Source organism: Homalodisca vitripennis, chromosome X (assembly GCF_021130785.1).
Source record: "Homalodisca vitripennis isolate AUS2020 chromosome X, UT_GWSS_2.1, whole genome shotgun sequence".
Lineage (NCBI taxonomy): Eukaryota > Metazoa > Arthropoda > Insecta > Hemiptera > Cicadellidae > Homalodisca > Homalodisca vitripennis.
Genome location: NC_060215.1, coordinates 83,764,493 through 83,783,817, shown reverse-complemented (window position 1 = coordinate 83,783,817; position 19,325 = coordinate 83,764,493). Strand labels below are relative to the sequence as shown.

General features: G+C 33.9%; 1 protein-coding gene across 1 annotated transcript in view; it reads left to right on the top strand.

Annotated features, from left to right (window-relative positions):
- The window catches only part of LOC124369495 (tau-tubulin kinase homolog Asator), a 202,626-nt gene that overhangs the window by 11,692 nt on the left and 171,609 nt on the right, over positions 1-19,325 (top strand). The window contains exon 2 of the mRNA XM_046827508.1: positions 5,742-5,907. Coding sequence (XP_046683464.1) covers positions 5,786-5,907 — 122 coding nt within the window. The 5' untranslated portion in view covers positions 5,742-5,785. The remainder of the gene's footprint in view (positions 1-5,741; positions 5,908-19,325) is intronic.

Here is a 19,325-nt window from a genome sequence, read left to right as displayed (position 1 = left end):
GCATAAATTTCCATCCAAATCTCTTCAAGACCGCTCCCACTCATTATGTAGCCTACGGCTCCCAAAAATGACATTAAAAGGTGAAAACCACCTAATCTGATTATGACATTGTCAAGAGTTGAGTCTGTAGTTGAAGCAATGATTTCGACAGCTTTTGCATACAGAGGCTGGTCAAATGTCACAAAACAACTTTTTTGACCATTCTTTCTACATTGTTCAGCTGCAAATTGTAGTGCCGTATAGATCGTGCTCAAGTTGCTTGGATCAAGGTTGATAAAAGGAACTGGTTCTATGCTGCTTTTCACTCCACATCCAGATCCCAGAAACGCTCCTTGCATATAACCATTCCAAGACGGCCTAGGAGACAGACTTTTCCAAGAGCCCACCATCCATAAAACATCGATGGATGTACTAAGATTTTCATTTTTGGGGTCAGATGGAGAACATATTTCTTTTATAACTTTTCTTTTCAGACCTGATGTTGCAGGTTTTTATACCAAGAAATCTGAATGGAGCCCTTTTTAGCTATTTCTGCAGCTGTTGGAACTGATAAGACTCGTGTGACGTTGCTAGGCTTAGTAGTATTTTGAGGAGTGGAACACTTAATACCTCCCATTGCATGAAAGGTATTTTTTCTATATAGTGTTCGGATGTTTACATCCGCGTTATCATATACAAACTGAATGTAGCTTTTTTGGGAACTTTCTACCGTTTTTTGTACCATAAGAGAATACTCATAACGCTGTACTTCAGTATAGCTTGCTCCGAAACCAAGTCTATTCAAAATATCAACCAAAAGCCTTGAACCATAATGGTTATGAACATACATGCTCAAACCTATCAAAAGTGGTGATAAGAAAGAGCGTGGCCTGCATGCACTTATAATAGCATGGCCTATCGCAGCTTTTACTTACTTGAAGGGACTTAGGTATTAAAGACATTAGAGTTTGTGAATCCACGCAATCAGGGTGCAATGTAGAATACTCACCAAGATTGTAAACGCAGCCGCGAATGTCTGATCTAATTACTTCAGCAGCAGCAGAAATTATCCTCAGTTGCTCTTCTTCGGGATTGGATTTTCTGTCTTCATACCACATATCATGTAAAATTCTATGTGTTGCCATTCGGAAGCTGATTATTGTACTGCGCCCAGGTATGTCAGTAATAATTATATCGGAGCCATAATGGTCAATAAGTTTGTTCTTTAGATGTTTAGTAGTATATCCATCTTTTCCATCCAAAAAGGTGTCAATGATATCTGAAAGTTCTCCTAAACTGTACTGGCATTCGTCGTTTTCATTTAACCTATTACACAACTTTAAAAAGGCATCATGTTTTTAATCATTATCATCGGACTTCGTATTTTTTTTTTTAACTTAAAAACTGAGTTAAACAGTTTCCATGGTAAATGGCTTCAGCAGCAACTAGATCACCGGCTGCACGGACACGTGTGTCTACTTCTCTGCCCCAATCATCACCACGAATGCAAGCAATGTTGAGAATTCTAGTCTGCACTGTCAATGTTTCAACGTGATGAGCCGAATTCCTATACTTTAAAGCCCGCTTTTTTATTGCTTGGAAATCTATATGCTTAGCACAGAATAAACAATGAGTTTTTAATATCGAAACCTTCTACTTCTGTAGATCTTGTTCTATACGAGGTTGACGGTTCACTTGAAACTTCACTTCCAACATTTTTAGATATATACTTCTTAATGCTTGTAGTTCTGGTATAATTCTTTCGGCAAACATCATGAACTTTCAGGTCTGTAACTGTACTAAACTTGTCATGTAAGCCATCTCCGCGTTTTTCACTTGCACTTTTTAGTCCTTCTACACCTTTCTCAGTTACGCTAACAATGTTCAGTGTGTTTTTAGAATCACAACCAGCACCAAAGCCATGGGCACACAAAAAACAATCTATTTCCATATTTAATGCAAAAAATACAACCAATCTGAAAGTACACTAACATCACTTCAAAAGACACGCACGCACAAAACGTGAAATATTAACAAAACGCACGCACTGGGTGTAAACAGAACGGGCACTCCGCCTCAACTACAGTGCAGTTGTAAACATGTTCAAGAACGCATGCGTGACACGCCGTTCACGTTGAATCCTGTCAGCGATGACTGTGCCTCTGCCGCACCGCGACCGCTGTCATCGCACCGTGCCGGCGCGGCGCGGCGGGCGTCCGGCTTCGCTATTAAGTAAACACTCACGATTGTCTATAAGTTGTGTATACTTTATTAACATGTAATAGAGCTTTTACAACTTTGTTACATCAAGAAATAACACTAGAATATAGCATTATAACATAATTCTAGCTAAAAAGAAAGTGAAACAATAAATAAATAAATTATTAATGCTTAACGGTTACAGTTATCACATTTTATCACATGACCTTTATTAATGGCCACATTTTACTGAATCTAAATCAATTTTTTATATTTCTGTATATCTTACCGTTCTAAAGCAGTAAGCGTTTAAGTAATATTCGCCCCCCCTCCCCCCTATTTTCGTTATACCGGAAGAAGCACACAGGGGACGGTAGGGGACTTTTAGTATATGGTCAAGGATATCATAAAGAACATCTGTGCCAAAATTCAGCTTTATACCTCGCATTTCCGGGTTTGCATGATTTTTTACCTAGATTGACTGGGCTAGATGTTGTGAGAAACAGAACGCCGGAAGATTGAGAGTACGTGTGAGAAGCACGACTATCTTATCGGACGCTGGACTCTGAATACCTCTCCACCCGTAATGATCCCTTAACAACCCACTGGACTATGCCTCCACATTAGGCAAAGTAATGCCACCATTTAAACTTAACTTATTAACTTTTAATTTAAGTCCTTAAATTATACCAAACAGTCGACGGACGTAGTACAGACTTCAATCTAAGTGAGGGAGTCGATATCTCCGGGGTCAAACTTTGCGAACAGGATAGTCGGTTTCAGTCGGTCGATCCAGATCCTTGGGGCCAGATCTAGCCTATATAACACGGTAAGATAAACTCATCAGTTTGAGACTTAGGGGGGGGGGGCGGGGTTGGTAGGGGTACTTACCTACTAACAAAGGAAGTTTGTGTCTTGGAATCGAGCAGTCAGATTCAAGGATACATTCCAACAAGAGGGTAACGACTCAGCTTGAGTAGGGATATAAACTATAGTTTTGTCTTGGTAGCCGGTGAACGTGACGAAATGCTCAATAAAGAAAATGAGTCGCCGGGCATAATCGAGTACATGATCGACGATAGCGTTGTATTGTGCACGTAGCTAATAATACTAAAACCCCTTCCTCTTGTGGCAACTCTCGCCTTCTGGGTGTTATGTCGTCTGGGAGTTTGGTTTCAACATTCCAACAACTCTACTGGAATGTCTATGAGTCTGGTCGAAGACTAAAGAAGCTTCTGGACTTTGGCATTGAAAATTTACTAGGTGGTCTTGTCCTCTGTTAAATATAAACCAATTACAATTCCCTGTGACAACGTTTCCAACTTCTATAGTTTATGCTTCCAAAATTTAACAAGTTCATAGGTTTTTGTCCCTATAATGCTCTCGGACTACCACAGTTCATAGCCACGAGAGCCGTGTAAATGTTTTATTACATATCGTATTATATTTACGCAGATATCATTTAACAACAAATTATATTGTATCTGTTGGTGTACGTTTCAGGCTATTCTATAGCATTTTTTGTGGATCGTGCTATTTAGAGCTGTATAAACCTACTCGAAATTGTTATTAGAACTAAGAGATACACTAATGAGTACCAGTTTCATAAATATTATTTAATTATTTTCCCATTACTGCGTTTCGCAGACAATACCACTTTCTATTTATTCTAAGTTATTTTTTACTATGACACCGAAGTTTTGGTCTTGTTTGAGTCTGCATAGAAACTAATTATGAAATACATATAAACATGAAGTACTATAACTTTTTCATTACAAATACGAAAATTATTTTAATAAATAATAACAATTTGAAATTCTCCGTGTCACATTTTATTCTAACGTTTTCCAACCGTGGAAATTTCCACCCGATACTTCAAAAATTTTTATACACCCTCAAAAATGGATTAAAATGCCTAATGAAAAATATTTTCCGAAATTTTAAAATATAGATTGCATTCTGGAATAATATGTATCTTGGGGGTGATAGCTGTGTCCCCATTGGCACATTACATTGGGAATATTACATTTAGTACAGTTAGTTGTATCATTCCAATTCAGATGGTTTTATGGTTTTACTACAATGAATATATGGATTGTTGCCATAATTCGTGTTTGTACGCCTGTTTTATGAATGGCAAACTAATAATACATGTTTTACAAACTTGTACTTTTACAAACATGTAATACAAACTTTAAGATTTTGTGAGTATTTTGCAATAAATATTATTTTTGTAGTACATTTTTAGCAATAGATATTGAGTTTTAAAATCAGGTCATTCATTTTGATACACGCTGTATATTATGAAAATCAGCTCTTTACTAAACTGCAACAGTAAAATGTCTTAAATTGGTTAAGTATTGTTAGAATAACATTTCTTTAAAAACATTTTAATTGTTGCAGTTTTGAAAGACAACAGAAAACTTGGGTTCTGTCATTTTTGGTAACTTTCTAATGAATATTTTAATACTGACACTTTAAAAACTATATAATAAACTATATATTACCGAACTTGAACACATAATGTTTAAAAAAATTGTTTATGAAAATGATAGCTGAACACACAATTAAATTTTGGAATGGATTAAAGTAAAATGCATTGTTGTCTTATAAAGAACGTCGTGGCGTAAATTTAGTTGCCACCTATTCCTAACAGTGAGCACAATAGTTCTCATCTATTGACTAAACAGATCTAAAATTGGTGAAGGTATTTTACCTTATCAAGTACACTACCAATACAAAGTGGCATTCTTTCTCAACTAAACTTCAAAGATCAGAATAAATATCATAATCCAAGTTTGAATTATTTTGTATGCACGTTATATTTGGTTATACACACATACATTAGTTCTTTACAAACAGTATCAGAAATCAGGGAACGTCGTGGTTAGAGATCTAATTGGGCATTTCTCTAATTCCTCATCCAAGATTTCAAGGCCAGTGGAAACACTTAGTATAAAATTGATTTTCCATTCGTTTTGAAAGAAACATAAAAATGTAGCTTTTCGTATTAGCTTACAATTTTAATGATAAACAGCGAGAAACTAAACTAAGCTCGTTTATTACCAAATTATATATATATATATATATATATATATATATATATATATATATATATATATATATATATATATATATTATTATAAAACCAATTACAGTATTGAAAATTGCTTTTCTTTAATAATAACAGGTTATGTACCTCAGTCGTTGGCTACGTAAAGTTTTAGAACTATGTTCGGGAATGGGCTATGGTTGATGTGTACGCATTAGGTAACAATGCAGTGTAATATTCGACAGTCCTAAATGTCTGTAAATTTAAAAACCATATGAACCACGGCTATTGAGATACATAAATTGTTATTTGAATTAGTTCCAAAGGTAATATAAAATGAATGTGTTCATAACTTTCCATTGTCTGTATAGAAAGAGATAACAAGTTAAGGTCATTTTCTAGTAAATACCTTTTTATGAATACCCGGAAGACAGAGGGCGTTGTCTTTTCTTAAACCAAACTTTCCCCTAGAAATTTTTCCAATGTGCTGACAAAGAATATTTCACCACAGGCTCGTTCTGCTGTCGGCCTACCAGAAGTGCAGTACACTTTGCAATGAGTGACAAGAAAAGCTCCAGAGTCCTTACGCTGAACGAGCTATTGGGTACACTACCAATCCGGTCGCTCAACACCTACCAGATGCGGCATCTCACTATGCAGCTGAGAACATCTCACAGGTGATTTACAGTTATATGAAATAAATTTACATTTTATCCTCAAATATAGAGTTATTATCCTTATTTGCATATCATTGCTGTGATAATTGTGACTAATTATTTGGAACTCAACGAACGTAGTTTCTTAATACCATTTTTGTTGTATCCTTCTTGTATAAGTGTGTAAAAGATTTGAACACGAGATAAACCCAATATGATATAGTCATGCTCTTTATCTGCCTGTCTATTTATAGCAATTTCTACTACCATTAAATTAGACAAAGTGTGTTTATTTTTGTCGATAAATTTTGAATATGGATTGTTACTGTCGTCAAATCCGTTCCGTAGTACTCCAAACAAAATAATGCTGACTGAATTAATCTAGATTATCTCTTTACGAATAAAATTCAGAAAATGTTGTTTAAATGCCATCTGTAACCTTAAAAAAATACTGAATTGAACGAGATAATATAGAAATTAGAAACTTGTTATGATATCGCTATGATACTATTTTGTCTACTTTACTGTGCGAATATAATAGAAAGGAATATTGCGGGAAGGTCTTGCTAGTTGGAGACAGATAAATAAATAATAAGTTTAATTGCGATTATTTCCTTTTATGTAACTATGAGAGTAAGAAAAAAATTAAATCCTGTAATAAATATTTGCATTACTTTTCATTTGGGCTCCGCATTCTTAGTGGTTAACGGTGGTAAGATATATTTTTGAAAATTGTAATCATTAATCAGAATAAAATATGTGTTAACTTGTAACCAGTAGAGTAAAAATGTGTACTAATATACCTCGTCTCTTCTCGCTGATTGTAGGACTGTAGGTCCACGCCTAGTTTGACGAGGGTGGCTGACGTCACTTTTCTGCAGGGTAGGACAGTTAGTCAACGCCGACACCTGTGGACTAACTATCCTACTTTTCAAAACTGACCTGGCCGTGCATTAGTTTTTCTACCTGCACTTATTCTTTATTTTGATCAGTGATGCTTCCACTACATTCGCACAGCGTACTGCTAAAGCAGCAAATATTAACAACAGTTTGCTCAAGCTATCACATATGAAGTCGATTACTAATAGGGATTATATCTTAACGAATTCCATATAGCATTATATTACTATCTGATTAATTTGGTTGGCATTGTCCTAATGAATCATAAACATCTACAGTAAGTTTGTATTAGTTATTCCTTATATTGGACCATCGTTTGTATAATACTGTATATACCAGTAGACACTATAATCGTTACAGACATTCTTAAGTTAGAAATAGTGTAACTAACTTGACTTTATTTTATGTATATAATTTCGTTTCATTCTTTTTGCAGCTGTCTTATGTAGTGTACTGAAAACTATTTAGCAGATATAGAGTTTAGATCTCGAAACATCCATTCAAGTGCTGCAGTGTGAGTACGACGATCCCTTATCAACCCCTCGTCAAAAGAAACCCGTGAGTCGGACAGTGGGTCCCAGGCCGGGACCGTGGACCTACTGTCCACCCCTTAAGAAGTAGGTAAGAAATGCTTCCGGCAGTTTTATGACGTGGACCTACAGTCCGTTTACCCTTCCCGCTACAATGTTAATTATAGCTGATGGGGAAAGCAAAACCTAACAATTTTTTTAGTCTACTTTACCTATTTTTTTGTCTGCAAGTGCTATTTAAAAATAGCCGATTGACAAAAAAATACTTCTCAATTTTTATTAAAAACCTGTCAGTATAACAAAAACTTAGGATGGAGTTTCACTTTATAAACCATAAACAGTAATGAGGTTTTATAAACTGGATAATTATTATAAATTTATTTTAATTTGGATTATATAAATGGTTTTTATTGAAATTAAATTCCTTAATATCCTGTTGTTTCATCTTATTGAGTTTAAGTGGAAGAGAGGATTTCGTAGTCGTAACTTCACATCTAATAAAGCCAAGTATCAATTTAATTTATCCTCCCTATGGTTCTTTACCCAACAATTCTTAATCGAAAACTACTAATAATAAGGATTCATCTGTATATTGGAGTTGAAAGGAGTGTAACTTAAGATTAGATAAATCTTAACGATCTAATAGCAGAATATAAACAATAATTTCATTATCACGTGCTGCCTACTTTTTGATAATTTTACGTTATCTTCATTGTTTAAATGATGTCCCTCCTTGATGAATTATAAAGTTTTTATTATTATTCTGAGATAGTAGTAGAGGTAATTTGCAAGTACTCGTTGAATTCTGCTGCATGTTTGGTTTTGAAACTGTACTTCGCTATGGCCGACTTTTCCTTAACTAAACATTTTGTGTGCACTCACCCGTTTAGATATTAAACGTTTTGCCTCTCTAATTTAGACTGAGCCAAAATACATGGAATTCGTAGAATCCCGTTACAATGAACAAATTACAGCCGCTGTCACTTATAGGCATTTATCACTAATACTATAACAATCGTATGATTCTGAATGAGAAGCAGTAAACTAAACTATTTTCACGTAATGTCAATTTATCATGATTTCGAAAATTTTCCCGTTCTTCGAGACCAATTTTCTCAATTCACCAAATAGATAACTACAACAGTACAAACGAATCCATCTGAATGAAATTTCAAAATCGCTGTGGTTATACTATCACTTGTGTTTTAAAGTAAAATATCAAAATTGTACCAGGTAAAAATTTACAACGGTGCCATCAGAATCTTTATTTGTTATTCACCCATTTGATGTTTCAAGTACAGCAGCCGGTTCGGTCTGATGTAGATAGGAACCACTCGAGACTACTACTGTTTCAATTCCAGGAAGACGTGCGTATTTGCTGCGACAGGAGTATGTGTGCACACGCCTCGTGACCCACAAAACTCCTTGCTAATTTGCTAAACTCGGACAAAATTGCCCTAGTTTCAATTCTACAAGTCAAAGTCTATTTAATAACAGTCTAATTACATTGTTTACAATTGACAATTAAAAATAGAAAACGTACCGAAAAATTAACCATTGGTGATCAATACACGGGTGTTTCGTGTATCATTTTTTTCACAAACACTACAGAATACAATCTTGATGGCTTAATCTTAGATATTTAGATGAATTTAACTATACCACCATATTTGTCTTAAACCCCGAACATGTTTAATTTCATTGTGATGTAATCATCGTCTACCTTTTAAGAAAGGAGTACTCGACATTAAAAAGAAACTAATTACAAGTAGGTTTTACTTAATCGATATACGATTCAAGTTTTATTTAATGATTGAAATTTCTAGATTACTTAAAAATAACCAGTAATTCATTTTGTATCTTCAGTGGAATTTGAACCATTATAGTTCTATAACTAATAAGGTTACAAGTAAAATCATCCTATGATATAGTTTACCTTTTTATCATTACTTAATAAACCGGCCAGAGATGCCAAATGGAGAATGATTGGTCACAGCTAGAAGTTGAGGTTTGCGTACTTCTCATAGAAACCTCTACTTCTATGATTCTTCAGCGATAGGACGGTGCGGAGTTCATTTTGATCCTATTGCAGGACGTGGCACTTGGTGGGTTAGACCCGAAACCGTTTAAAAGAACCAAATAACTCTTATCAAAACAATCGCATAATCTTGAGTCAGCGGATTCACGGTTATACATCTATGGTCAAATAGCTACCTGACGTACTTTCCAACAACTGTCCATATCAACTGAGGTATGAGGTACAAGTAACCTGGAATCTCGCGTTCGACCTTCGATTTCAGTTAGTCAGTTGGGTTCTCGGAGTTGCACATCTCGATGGCCCGCCACAATAGCCCATACCCATTGATCTGGCCGCTCTACCCACTGCCAACTGAGCTATTTCCAACTGCCACCTGACAGTTTTTGCGTCATATTTTTAAACAAGCAGTGGCACAGGTAGAAAGACATTGACCGATATTCGCAAGTAGGTCGGTCCGTCTCAGCCGCTCCGTGCACTTGCATCCAGCTGCCAACACTTCTCGGCCCGTTTGTTGTTTGGTATCGTCTACTCTGTACATTGCACTGTAAATCTACATTTTCTCACATTATAAAGGTACTTTGAGATAAAATATTGTTTTTATTTAAGTCACACTGACCTTAAAAGGTTTCCTCTGTGACATCATTAAATTCCTTATTCACTCTTTATCGTGATTCAATACTACAATAATAAGTCCTAAAATCTTGAAAATTAGCACGTATTTGTAATTAGCATATAGGTTTCGAACTCATTATGAATTAAACATCTTAAAACAATAAACACAATCATCTTTAAGTTTGATCGTAGTCCTAGAACTAAAACTACAATGAACAATGATAACTTAAATCAACTGCACAGAATATTTTATTAGTTGTTTCAGATAATTTAATTATATTTTCTTGTAAATTAACTATATTCTGCACCTGTCTGTGCACCTCAACTAAAATTTAAATTAAAGTCATATTAAAACATTATTAAATCGCAATGTAATCTAAATAATCTAAACATTGGTCCGATTCAGAGCAAATAGGTCACAAAAAACGAGTATAAGATTTCGAGTTTTTAAGTCCAGGAGTTATAGATGTAACAGCATCGTACAACATTTTATTCTGAATTGCCATGTCTTGTATTTTTGACTGGCCATCACCATTTTTCTGGTATTTTCCTATTCCTTTGTCTGCTTCTCTGACAATCCTGTAGGTCCATCACTGTTTTGTTAGATTTAAGTTATAAGTGTGTAGCTTCTTTTTGTTTGCGGTTAGTTCCTTTTATAATTGTCTGTAATCCGAGATTCTGTAATTTGTATTTTGTCTCTTGTTTACTTCCAACAAGAGATTGAAAGGAACTCTCAGGCCCTGAGTTGAAATGACTCCATAGAAATGATTTGAAAGTTCGTATACTCTATCATCCAGTCTGAAATCTTCACTTTGACCTTCATATTTTAAATTTATGTCCTACTGTCGTAGTTTACATAGTCGTAGACAATGTTAACTAATTTTCTCTAACTAATGGTAACTATTTAACTAATTCTCTCATAGTTTTCACATTATATCTATTTCTCCAGTTTTGGTGGTCTGTATAGGAATTATTTACTTACAAGACGATTATGTAAGTAAAACATTATTTCCCAAAATAAAAAAATATTTTAAATATTGTTTTCTTTCCCACTGATAACTAACAGTTGATGTCTGTCCTAGGTAACGTGTGACTTATTTAGTTGGTGTGAAGGTAACTAAGTTCTTTTCCTGTCGCTTATGCATAAATATGAGTTGTCTTGATATAATTATGTACTGCCTCCCTAGCTGTAATAATTATTTTTAATCTCACTGATTCTTCACCTTGCTCTCATCTGCGAGCTGAACAACGGGGAAGTCTGATAAGATTTGCAACAGTTTTGCTGAAACACGAATTTGCTTACTGAAACAGAGTTTTCATGTGCAATTTCCTTACAACTGAATCGATGTAATCGATTTCATTCCTCTTTATGAGTTGAATATTAGTTTATTATCTTTATCTGCATCTGCAGCAATGTCCACCAACTATGTTGAGTGTATGAAAATTGTTAAGGAGGGTAGATATTATTCTGAATATCTGATATCGTTACATTATACAATTCATCTTCCTTGAGAGGATGTACACCACTAGTAGTAGGCAAAATACATATATTAGTATAGGTTAAGATGTTTATCTCTAACCTTGTTTTATAATAATGATTCATCTTTATTATAAAACAAGTAGGAATTTCACCTACTTAAGTGAAAATCCTATGTGTGTTGATCATACATCGTAAATGATGGCATAAATTTCGTTACATTCTCAAAAGCATAAAGCATTTTTTCTTCTAAATGAAAGTAAAACTCATGTTTCAGATCATGTTGTATATATAGTTGCAGTTCTTCAAAATAAACTAATTGGACGTCTCAAGAGTAGTTTCTGAAAAATCTTAAATTTGGGGGAAAGCAATCTCAGACAATAAAACGTACACTTTAAATATGTTATAGCAAATTATATAATGTTGATGCTTCTCCATCTTCCATATATCAGGCAAAGCTTAAAGTTTTCCAATCTTATATTCAGCTACTTGACAAAATATAACATATTAGAAATTAGATAATCTTAAATGTAAGAACGAGGTGTATTATAAAAATCCTTCTTCTTTAACTACTCAAGAGGACACTATGAGGTATTGGCAATAAATCCTAAATACGTGCATATATTACGCTGCAGATCAAGACAAATAGCGACCATCCTTCTCCTTTTAATATTCAAGATTACTACTTTGTGACCTCAAACCGTTGTAATATAATTTTCGTACGAAAACTATGGTTGCTCCATTTAATTTGTCAAATATTTTTCTCCGTTTTTCACAATACTTATAAGAAACCTACCTAACATACACATTAGTAAATTTATAAAGGATACATGTAATGCTCTAGAATAATATTATGATACAGCAAGTAGAGTATTAAAAATTAATTTTCCATATTTGTTAAATATTGTTTTTTTTTTTTTATTTGGCAGCTATTTACAAGAACTAGGTTTTTGTAGATTTCAGTAAAAGTTAATGCAAGTATTTGTTGAGCAGACCTTTGATAATAAATTTTAGCCTGGAGATAGTTTATGTTATTCAGTGCTCATCTATAAGAATCACAAGCTCTATGAACTGTAAATAAGCATTAAATAGATCGGTTTAGAAAGATTCCTAGTAAGAAAACAAAACGACACAAAAAGAAGCAGTAGATGTTATAGTTCTAATAAGACTGTGGGCGTTTGTCGTTTAGTGCGAAACACATTAGACCTTATTTTATGCAACTTAAACATTCTAGAACGCATTTAGGGTAAAAAAGCTTATAAGTAAAGATCATGCACAGTCTTTTAATGCCGTACTCTCGTTACTCAAATGAGCTGAATGAAAGTTAACATAATTTGTTCCGAGAGTGGTAAAATGGAAAATAAAGTAAATTGCTAAGGCAAACACTGAAACATACATGCCATCAACCCACATCGCCCATACTTCAGGTGAATCTTTACGTTATGGTAATGCACTGAAGGATAGATTGTGTCATTATAAAGACTCCTTGGAAAAATATGAATAAAGTATTTATAGATACCATATCTTAATAAATTGCACAGAGTAGTTGTAAAAGTTTAAAATAAAATAACTTACTAATTGATTTTAAAAGACTGACAATCGGCTAAAATTAATATTATACGGTTATTTTTTGCACAAGTAACATAGAAAAAGATATTAGAAGTAGGGCAAGTATATATAGAAGACGTACATTTACTTGACTTGTCGGCACATGTTGTTTCAATGACTATTTGTTTCTGTTTGTGTTCAATGGTTATTCTCATACACGCAAATAGTTTAATGATCCCACACTTTAACACTTAACGGCACAAGGTGATGAAGATAGGCAAAGAATCCTCGGAAAAATCGTAACGATTCATCCCTTGAGTTATAACAAGTTTTACTTTTATCAACATTATTTAAAAAAGATTAAACTTGTAGTATTTCTTAAATATAGTAAATATATATGACGCCCTAAATGCCTATTTTTGGAATGATGTCGAAATTCCTGTAAAGCTTAAAGAGGATTTTATGTTAAACAAATATGATGATTTTGAAAGTTTCTAAATCCGTTTCAGACAAATCAAGTTGAAACACGTTTATGATAATTTGTCCTAGACGTTGCATTACGGGTAAATTACGGTTTTTAGGTAAGTACGTGGTTCTTGAACCTCTGGAACTTTTTACAGAAGAAGATACAGGCTCATTGTTGACATGAGACAAGTCGTATCCCTGTTTGCTAGGATGACCGTCGAATAGATTTTGATTGAGAGAACTTTGTCCACGAGCAAAAGAATGAAAGAGGATGCCGTCCTCTTATAGAATATATTTCCATATCCCCAAACACCTTCTGTTTAACAGAAGTGTTTGTTTAATTGGGTTTGTTACCTATACACCTATTTACCTATTAAAAAGTCGTCGACTTCAATATCATACCTCAGATATAAAGGGAACCCCGAGATTTTATTAGATCTCAATCTATAACCATTCTTTAAAATCTTAATTACTAAGAAACTGGATTTTTACATAGGCCTTAACTAATAACTAAAATAAGTCACTCTGACGTTATATGACCATATGACTAATAATAGTAGTCATTTTAACCGACACAGAACAAATAAAATTTTTGAAATTGTTCACTTGGAATTGACGAAAAATCGACATTTATCATAACTGATAAAGGTACTGAGGCTACGGGTATAACTACTAATAGCACATACAAAATCACTCTAACCAGCACTCTCGTATTATTGAAATAGGATTGTAAATACTTCCACGTGTGCCATCCTCTTCCCCAAAGAGTATATTTTTCAAAATATAATCATCAGTACCTATTATGGTAACAGAATGAGTGGCCACTCAGCTGTTGTTACATGTAACACCTGAGCTAGTGTATTTGTAACGAACTGCAAGGCCAAAGTGACTGAAATGCACGACATGTGGTGTCATTGTCAATGCGCGTGGACAAGTTCAGTAGACGACCGAGTGTCGACCCAGGATTGCCCAATCAATTTGAAATATAGCCCGCCAAGTTTAGCTCCGCTAGTTCAACGCTCCCTCACCGCCCGCCCGCTGATCTCCTATTTCTTTCATATTTCACAAATACGGATACTATTAATAGTCTGCTCTCCTATTTTTACAATAGTAACGGGACTAGAATACAGTTAGGTGTACACTTCACCTAACTTGTGTTCGTATTTATCCTTCAGAATTTAAGGATTTATTGCTGAATTTAAGGTTTTAAACGTTATACATTTATATGTTAGAGACATTATAATGTACATGTTCAATAACCACAGTTATATTTTTAACTAAGTAAGCCATAGTTACTCCACCAGATTTGCAGTGTCCTCTGGGATTAATGTCCCGAAATTGGAGAAGTCTATCAATTGCACAAATTCAAACTTCATTGCAAATATAATTTTTTCTAAATTACCAGATTGCCTTAAGCTACCAAGTGTTTACAAATCCTACACTTATAAAAAGAATGTAACCTTATGGCTACTAAACATAGATAAGGGTGAGTTAGAATATTTGATAACTTCTTTGTATGCACACTAGCTTAATTGTTGATCCTATGTTCATCAGCAGCATTTACAGTGGGTTGGCGTCATGATGTGGTAACTTTGTAGGATTGTGTGTTGAGAGAGAGTGTCTTTTGATGGTGGTAAATGAAGGGACAGGGAGGGGGGAGAAAAGAAAGGGGGCGAGAGGGGGGAGAGAGGGGAAAGAGCGAGAGAGAGAGAGAGAGAGAGAGAGAGAGAGGGAGGGAGAGGGAGAGAGAGAGAGTGAGAGAGAGAGAGAGAGAGAGAGAGAGAGAGAGAGAGAGAGAGAGAGAGATTATGTGTGACGTGAGTGTATAAGTGTGTGAGAGGTTCCAATCCTCCTAATAAACCGATATAATCTTTTCTTTTGGATAAATTTAGTTTATATTCTTGTTATTATTTATTAATCATCACATTACTATTTCTGCTTTTGTTATCTGGTTGTCATCTATTGTCAAACACTTGCTTTGTTCTAGCTATGATGTATTTGTTTTTTTTCTGTTTTTCTTATATTACGAGTATACATATGTTGCATTTCATGTTGTCATTACGTTATTTTTCCATACGAAGATTTTACAATACTTATTATGTTAATGAGTAATGTATTCATGCTGCTGATAGCGTCTCGATCTCCAAACACAGGCTACGCCCATGTGGAGATCATTTCCTGTTGTTGCATATATGTTGTGATTTTTTTGTATCTATGAGGAAATAAATAAATATTCATTCATACATTTCAAAATTAGAAATAACTACTAAAATAATGAAAACTACGCAGAGAATTTTTTTATTACAGATACAGATACAACCAATTACAACACATTATGTTTTATCAAGGGTAGAGATAGTGTATTACCACAACCTCCCTAGCAAAACTTCTTAAATACCAAATCTTCTGAGCATACTCAGAAGACTACTAGTACTGTTTTTGTAGATACTGTTTCATAATATCGATTTTTTCCAGAATAAGGGTGGAGGGCAAGCATTTCAAAATATTCGAAAGCAACTTTAATTTTGCAACCCGTAAAATAAAATAACAACATAAACCTACATTTAATTCTATTTACAGCAATTTTAATTTGATTTCTGTTAAAATGTGGGATATTTAAAATTTAGATTGATTTAGTTAAAATATAGCTCCCTTCTAAAAACTATAAACGTTCAACTTAGCATTTAATGTTTCTGGAAATGTCTATAAACCGATGATTTTTCTGGTCATTTATCATAATATGTCCTTTTGTGATAAACGAAATACAATCCCTTGTCCATATTGTATTATAGTCCATGGATGGTATTAAAGGATAACATTGTTACCATCATTATGTTAAAAAGATCAAAACACAGGGTTTTGACAACTAGTATCTGTTCTCTTTTTCACTAGTATTGCTTCTATCAATGTCCTCCTCGATGTGCTATTCCTGTAGACAGGTAAACGCTAGCATAAGACCGGCAGGACTAATGGCTGAATGAGCTCAAGTACACCAGAATGGCTACTCTAAATCACTTAATTACCATCATATTTGCCAAGAACTATACCCAGCAAGCGAATGGGACATGATCAGAAAAACGTGAGGTCGCGGTCCAATCATTCAAGATTCAGATCATCAAGATTGGGTTCATTTGAGATTTTTCGCCTTGTCTTAGTCGACTGAATGAAATTATCGCCTAGCACAACCACTTCTCCCACCCTGGGAGCCTGGTGTAGAGTCTGCTGTAGATTCGGTGAAATACAAAAGGCCTGACTGTTTTTGATTAAGATGAACTTGATCCCAACACTGAGTGTGATAACTTCTGCATATGTTGACGCCAGAGCTGATATGATTTGTGAGGTAATTTGAGTTTTTATTTATCAGCCCCTAATTCGCATGAAAAAATTACCTTAATAAATTCCAAAAACATTTGATTCTACTTCATTCATAGCTTTGATGGAGGCTAGAAATAGGACTTCGTTGTCATTCTTCCCTAAAATGGTACTTTATCATCAGTTCTCTATAAATGTAAATATGTTAATATTAATTACCAAACCGTCCTATATATAATGTTTTTAAATTATTAGTCTTATATTCTCATCATAGCACACCACGCTCATTATGGGTGGATGGTGAATGTGACGAGAGAAGTGGGTCATTGAGCCGTTTTTGTTCTTTTTATAATTTATTGATTTTTCATTTACAACACTATTCAGTGTAATTTCATACGATTTTTTTTCCAACTGTAAAGTTTTTTATTTAATTTATGATACTAATGCAAAAATCAACATCATACTCTTAAGGAAAGCTCTTTCACACCCGTCCTTGCTCTGACGTGAAGATATTTATTATACGTAAATCAAAAGAAAACAATAAAAATATTAGTAACATGCACGATTGTATACTATAGTGGAAATAAATAATTCCATTCCCAACACGTTTCAATAATGAAAATATGATTAAAACGTTTGGTTTTCATTGAAAGTTTAATTCTGAGTGTGTTTATATACTTTTCGCAATAGGTATTTGTGTATAGGGTGACTCAAAATTTGTAACCGTAAAATGAGAAAGCCTTGATTTAATCTTATGAAACAAATAATCATGGAAAACTTAAATATCTATCTTCAAGACTATGATTATAGAATTTTGAAATCAATAATCGTAGTCATCAGAAAATCAATTAGTTTTGAAGTAGTAACATATCTTATTGGTTGCAACTATATTTCAAACTGTACAAAACTATATCTTGTGTGCCAACTTTCCGCCGTCATAGAATATTTAACATAAGTGGACTTTTGAGAACTATGTATTTATATATTTTCTTGATTTTTGGCAACACTGCAAACGCTATTACGGCACCGCAAGTATCTTAAGCTGGAAGTTAATTACTGTGAATTGAAGTAGAGACGCTTTTTGACCAAAGCATACTTTCCAGATCGACGTTTCTTGAGCCGGACAAAGAGGCAAACGCTACTTTACGGCATATGATATCATTGCTCTTTGAACACTCCAATTATACATAATTAGATCAGGAGATTTTAATATCTTGCGGTGCCCATAACTTATTTTCAGAAATGTTTTAGTATGACATTTAGAAAGGATATGCCTATGACGTACCTGTTAATTCCATAGGAAATCGCACGTAAAGCATCTAATAACTGCTAGTTACTACAATAAAACTATTCATAAAAATCTCCCTTCTCACAGTGATTGGTCCTTATTTAAAAAATCCTAACATTGTAATATAAAGTTTTGTAATCAATTAAATTATTTTAATTGGTTGTACCCTTTTATGAGTGCCTTCGGTTTCAAGTTTTCAATTGTTTTAAAATCCATTGATCACCACGGTGGAAGTTACTATTTAAAATTAATTTGAGTTACCGGTAATCTTTCATTGGGGAAATGGTAAAGTAAAATTCGAGTTTTCAAATGATGATGTCTCAAAGTTTTAAATTGATTGTGTTATTAAATATATAGTTTTAGCCTATATAAACTATGAATATGTTTATTTTGGTCTACAATTCACATTTTTTAGTCGTACACTATTTTTTGTGTCCAAGATTTAATCATGCAATTTGCATTGGATTTAGTTTTTTTTGGTCTTTATGTAATAGATGTTTGAAAATGGTTAGTTGCCGTCTAGATTTTCGCATTGGCAAAACGGGATAACATAAAGGGACATAAACAATATCTTCTAATACTCTACTTATTGTAAATATGAAGTGTTGTAATACTTTACTACTACAATGAATATCTTCGAAAGGGTTTTATTTTAATTTTTATTAATAAAAAAGTATTATTAGGAGAGAGTAACTTTATTTCCATCCTAAGAATAAAAACTATTTAAGATTGAAAGTACATCCTTTCATCAACATGCGCATTTCAAATTGTTAAAATGTCTGTGTATGCACTTACTTTGTTACACAATGATTTAGCATTTTTTTCCTTTTTTCCTCTTTGACAACAGGTTATATTTATCTTTGTTACTTTGAAGTCGTATCCACTCCCTACTGAGGAAACTTTTCCGGGTGCACATCGATATAAATTGCTTTTTGTGGCCACCATAAGTATAAATAGATCTAATGGTACTTAAGAAAAAAAAAAATAATATAAAGGAAACACTTGTCTACACATTTTCCATCATAAATGTTTACTGATTATCACAGGTGTATTTTTGCTAGCCAACACTTTTGGATACACAATTCTTTCGCTTTGTGGCTTAAAAGTTACTTTTCCAAACGGCCCTACCGTGATGACTTTCTCTTCGCGTTATGCTAGAAGTTCCAGTACCAGAGTTCTGTTCTCTAGGTAAAGGCACTCCTAAAGCATGGGCGGAGGATGCTGACCTCTCCATCGTCTCCACCCTATAGTTCTGTACATCAATTCAAC